Source organism: Palaemon carinicauda, chromosome 1 (assembly GCF_036898095.1).
Source record: "Palaemon carinicauda isolate YSFRI2023 chromosome 1, ASM3689809v2, whole genome shotgun sequence".
NCBI lineage: Eukaryota > Metazoa > Arthropoda > Malacostraca > Decapoda > Palaemonidae > Palaemon > Palaemon carinicauda.
In genome coordinates this window covers 180,926,768-180,932,638 of record NC_090725.1, presented here as the reverse complement: position 1 = coordinate 180,932,638, position 5,871 = coordinate 180,926,768, and the positions used below count along the sequence as shown (strand labels likewise).

Below are 5,871 nucleotides of genomic sequence, written 5' to 3'. Positions count from 1 at the left end.
TTTACTAACCAACAGTATGCCTTACTTTGTGCCATTATTTAGAAGATAAACTTACGAAGACAAAATACGTCAGTGTAGAACTGAAGATGCACCGTGTTCTTAACAGTTTACAAGATGCCTCCACTACGTCTACAATCAACCCTCAAGAGCGTGAGTACTAATTAACGGTGCTCAACCTTGGCCAAGGAACTGGCCCCCCCCCCCTTTTTTTTCTAGCCTTTATTTGACGATGTGCACATTTAGCTAGGAAGTCATGTTCAAACTGTCTGGTTTAATCATTCGTGGCGTGTCCATTAACATAAGTTGTGTTCCCGTTCCCCTCTATCAAGTTTGAAATTTTATTGCCCGAGAGGAATGTGTTCAAAGTAGTGAGTAGAACTTTTGGTATTATTTCAGTCACCATTTTTACTTTCATTGGTTGATTAGTCATTTGATTGTTGATTTACGATTTAATTGATTTGACCATTTTCTTGGCATTTTTCATCTTTCATTTTTCATATGCCATGCGGTCTTTATTCAAATTTCAATTAGGTAGTTTTGCTGTTTTTTCCTGTGTCAGTTAGGTGAAAATTCCTGTTGTACTTTATGGAAATAAACGCCATTTTATTCACTGTTTTTAACTTGACCTTTACATTTTGAAATGACTAAATGAATTATCACATGAGGTGAGATATGACTTAAGGGTAAGTTTATATTTACGTCAATCTAAAGCTATAGGTGTCAATCCTTTATTGTAATGTTCTACGGTATTACCTCCCGGTGGTCCTTAGGACGTTTTGAATTTTACAGTACTGCTCCCCCTAACTCTTCGTGAAACTGTCGTTAACGTAACTGATTCAGTCCAACCACACTTGATAGGGATTTACTATTCTGCGCCTTAGAGTAGCGTCTGAACATCAAGGTGATATCGGTGCCGACAGTCCCGGTATAGAATAATCTTTGGACTTAAACGTGTGTAGGGAAAGCAAACCGTCTTCGTTGCGGTTCACTAGTTTGTCAAGTGTTAGAGTGTTGGCGCTCTATCCTTCAGGCTCGGGTCCGGAAATCAGAAACGAGGAGGCCTTTCCCATAATTATTTCCCACAGCTACCACTATCAAAGGAATGGGTATTTTGAAGAAGAGTTTGCAAGTTTAATACTGATGATAGAATCTGCGGTAAAGATTAAGAAAAACATTTCACCAAAGAATGTAATTCGCAGCAGGTAAAATGCTTGAACTGCATAAAATTAAACAAACCTAATGACCACACAATGAATTAAAGAAACTGCAAAGCTTATGATTTGGAATTGAAAAGACTAGCAGAAAATACTGACCATGAATACTAAGGATGTCTTAAAATGTGGCTATGTAAATATACAATCTGTTTGTAATAAAACTATTCAAATTCGAGAATTGACAAATGGGAAATATTTTGACATACTAGCATTATCTGAAACATGGTTAGATAACTTTGCCAAGGCTAAGATCGCTAAAATAACCCTCATGCACATGCTTTCTTTTATATTCTGAGAGAGGGTAAGTTTGGGGGAAGAGTAGTGGGTTCCTCATCCATAAGGGCTACTCAAACCTCAAGGTGATAAAAAAGAACCAGTGTAACAAGCTTTGAGTATGTGGTGATAAACTTCATGTAAAAAAAAAAAAAAAAATCCAATGTACCAGTTCACAAACATCCGATAACAAATACTAGTATCTTCTTTGATAAATTCAGTATACTTACTGAGATGATTATCATTGGAAAGAGAATTAATAATTTGTGGAGACTTCAATCTTTGGACAGACGGTGCATCAAATCATGATGTTTCAGCATTTAGTGTGCTATTGAAATCATATCAATTAATAAATAATGGTTACTGTGCAACTACTTTGACTAGGCGTACGTTGGACCTAGTTTTCAGTGATGAAATGAATTACATTGTACCTGCTATAAATGTAGAAGAGAAGTGCACTATCTTTCCAGTGCACAAACTTATGTTTAGACTACCTCTACAGAACAGTGGTGAAAAAAATAAACTTTAGACATAAGTCAAACCTTTCTCCTTGTATATTTATTAAAGAAATTACAAAGAGAGCAAATGATGCTATCAATATTCCCTGCCATCATGGTAACCAACATTTGTTGGACTATGTGTGTAGACTGCCTAATGACCATATATAATAGGGCACGTAAAAGTGAAAATGATACCATGTGTCAGCGGATGGAAAATACTGTTATTGTTAAATACTAATTTTCTTGGTTTGATAGGGAGACTTTTGAGAAAAAAAAGAGTGGAAAAAGACTTAAAGAAAGAAAATGGAATCAGTTAAAAAACTGAAAGTACATAGGTAGAATACAAAATTGCAATATGCTAATATAATTACCTACTAAGAAGGAAAAAAGATAACATTATAAGAGAAAGGCCTATGAAGCAGCAACATACTCCTATTCATAAAAGGTATAATGGGAAATGTAAATGAAAAAAGGCTACTATAGTAGTACAGTGACCAGGAACTAGCAAATACTTTTCTAGAATTCTTTAAAATCAAATTAGCAAATATAACTATGTCATTTACAATTATTCAACATCTGATTAGTGCTACACCAGATACACAATTTGAAATAACGATTGATTTGGAGATTTCTGATATCCTGGCGTCTAAGGCCATTGACGCCGAATCACATCAACGAAATTCAAGAATATAACACAAGATGATGTCACCAGGATTATCAAGAGAGAGAGAGAGAGAAAAAAAACCTGTGCTATCGATCCAATGCCAATGTCAGAGGGAACTGGCAAAAGAAACTTTTCTAGTCACACCAATACAATCACATGAATAACAAATAAAAGCATTGAGGAGTGTAAATTTACAAAATATAAGAAGATGGCTATAGTTACACCAGTTCTAAAAAGCGTTCTAGATTAACAGGAATTAGGCTCATATATAGACCCATTTCAAATCGATTCTCAGTACCGTATTTAGAAGTAGTAAGTAAATAGGAACGATTTCCATGTGTATTTGGCATGTAAACAATGTACAAACGAGCTACAAGCGAGGGATGTGCTCTACAACGCTCACAGTGTCACACACAGGTGACGTTCGTAAGTCATGGTTCTCTATCTCCTCCCAAGTCTTGATCGGCTAGGAAGAGATTGATTAAGATTGAACAATAATTAACCGGGCCATTAAATCTAAAATGGAAAATGTTCATTGAATAGTCTGATAGTTCTGTGAATCATAGTGATAAATGAATGTACTGAGGATAGTAATACGACATCTAATCTAATAACAGATTGATCAAACATTCTTCAAACTAGTCAAGTTACACAAAGCAAGAATTACACTGATCAAAGTAATGCAATGTCTGATATAATATCAGGTCGATCGAGCATTCTATAACATTGGACATAGGCATGTTAAGCATGAGATGAAAAATCAGAGTCTTCATGCCATTTGGGCGTTTTGACAGTCCTGGATGGCTGGCCCACGGCGAGACCAATTGGTGGGATAGGATTTGCTAGAGGGTGGGTGGAGCGGTTGGTGTTGAAGGCCTTACGTGACTTGGTGTTGCTGGTGGGGACAGTGGAGTTTGGTCTGTTGGCCTTGCGTGTATAAGCTGGAGAGTGTGGTTGGCTGGCTTTACAGGTGTGAGTGGGGGAGGTTGATCAACTGATGTTGGGTAATGTCGGTCAGCCAGCAGTTGTGGTTGGTCAGCGGGCAGGTCCGGTAGTGTTGGTATGTATCGGTTAGTCTCCTTCGGCTTGGTTGGGGCTCGCTTGCGGGTGGTTGATGGGGTATGCCACCGGTTATATTTTGCGGCTCTGTCGGGGTTGTAACCGGTGGGAATTTTCTCAGGAATTTCTGGTTGCACAGCGATACTTGGCCTGAGCCATCAACCTATACCACGTACTGGTCGTATTGCCTTACTCGACAACCCTCCCGGTCCTGTCCCATTTGGTGGGATGTGGGCCGGTCTGATTTTGGATGCGAACATGGTCACCAACCCGTAGGGGTGGCAGACGGTAAGTGTGTTGCGACCAAGTGTCCATCATGCGAACATGGCACTTGCATATTGCTTCTTCCCTGGATGTCAGGATTTTGCGCCATTGTACTGCCCAGGAAGGATCGGGATGAGATCACGGATTGGGTGACCAAAGACGCACATGGCTGGGGAGATTCTGGTGACTGGGTCTGGAGTGTTCCTGTACTAGAGGACTGCTTTCTGAACGGCATTTGTGTCCAGGTCTCCATTTGTCCCCGTGTTGTTAGTAATCAGGTGCTTCATCATTTTCACTCTAATTTCCGCTCTGCAATTGCTGTGTGGAAATGCTACTGACAACAGTCGGTGATGGACACCCCAGTCTCTCAAGATCCCGTTTGTTTCAGTTGCCATGAATTCTGGCCCACCATCGCTGGCAAGTTCCTCAGGAATTCCATATGTGATGAATGCACGGCGCAAGTTGTTTATTAGTCCTTTGGCACCACCGGTAGACTTTGATATAAGTGACCAGTTCGAGTATCGGTCCCCAATCACCAGGTAGTGAGTGCCCTTGTGAGTGAAGTAGTCAGTACACATTGACTGGAATGGGTAAACAGGCAAGACGGGTGGGGTAGGAGGGGCGGATGGTTGGGAGGGGGCCATGCAGTGGTAATCCTTTCAGTTATCTCTAGCCGCCTGTATGTCTGCGGTACACCCTGACGTGCTGAATGTAACGCGGATAGGACACCCTGGCGCAAGCACTTGGGGACGATAACACAATTTTTGAATAAAGCGACACCGTCGAAGGTGGTGAGCCCGTTCCGTAGGTGATAGTATGCACGAAGGTGTTATGGCATGTCATCTTTTGACATCGGGGACCCATGTTCGATGAGCTCTGTGAGCGCGTGAAGGGCGGGATCGCTTGTTGTAGATACCCGTACACGGTCCCAGGTGACCGCGGGAAGGGAATTTAGTTCTGTGAGGTACGTGGGGTCTTCACTCATGCATATGTCACAATCCCTCATGCGTATGACGGCAAGGATATCGTGATGGACCGATGGTATGGAGTGGTCACAGACTGATGCATTGTCGTCGGGGAGATACAGTTTTTCTGGGTTGGTGTCACCTCTTGGATGACATGAAATGGCGTCGGCTGCTTTGTTGTGCATTCCTGGCACGTATACGATGCAGAAGTGGTAGCGCAGTGTCTTCTCCTTTAGGTTACGCAGGCGGAGATTCATGATGTCATCCAGAGATCGGTTCCCCAACCAACACCTTTAATAGTGACTTGTGATCTACCGCAATGACCAGGTTTGAGCAACTGACGACAAAGTAGCGTGATTTGTCAAGGGCATCGGCTACCGCTAGGGCTTCCCCCTCTATTGCGGCATACCTGGATTTGGCTGGGTGTTCGAAGTGGGGATTGGCAATGTTTTTGGAACAGCCAGAACCCGATGCCCTCTTTAGACCAATCGGTCGCAAGGCATGTCGGCTTGGTTTTGTCGAAGATGTGCACCCCATTGGTAATATCATCTACAATGGCCTCTTTAGATGCTTGGAAGGCGCTTTCAAGATCGTCGGTCCACGTAAATGCCTTGTCAGGTTTCAGTAGCTCGCGGAATGGGAGCATGCGCTCAGCCATACTGAAAGCATAAGACACTTGGTTTACCAGGCCAAACCACGATTGGGCGTCGGTAATGTTCTTTGGGCGTGGGAAGTATGATATTGCCTGGAGGTATTTCGCACACGAGCGCATACTGTCCATTTAGATGGTGAAGTCGTCGAATTTTACCTCGCAACAGCCAAACAAAAATTTGTCGGGATTGAGGGTGATGCTGTTTCTCCCACAGATGTCGAGCCAGGTGGCTGCCTGGTAGAGGCTTTCCTCAATAGTGTCTGCCCCCAGTAATGTGTCG

The 5,871-nt window shown here is 42.2% G+C and overlaps 1 protein-coding gene across 1 annotated transcript; it reads right to left on the bottom strand.

Annotated features, from left to right (window-relative positions):
* Nucleotides 1–4,183: 4,183 nt before the first annotated feature.
* On the bottom strand, nucleotides 4,184–4,618 carry LOC137631176 (uncharacterized). The gene has a single exon (XM_068362931.1). It carries the CDS (start codon nucleotides 4,616–4,618, stop codon nucleotides 4,184–4,186), a length of 435 nt encoding a protein of 144 aa, XP_068219032.1.
* Between the last annotated feature and the right edge of the window lie 1,253 nt (nucleotides 4,619–5,871).

Coding starts and splice junctions, on each gene's coding strand:
- LOC137631176 (XM_068362931.1), bottom strand. CDS start 4,618: ATGGCCCCCTCCCAACCATCCGCCCCTCCTACCCCACCCGTCTTGCCT.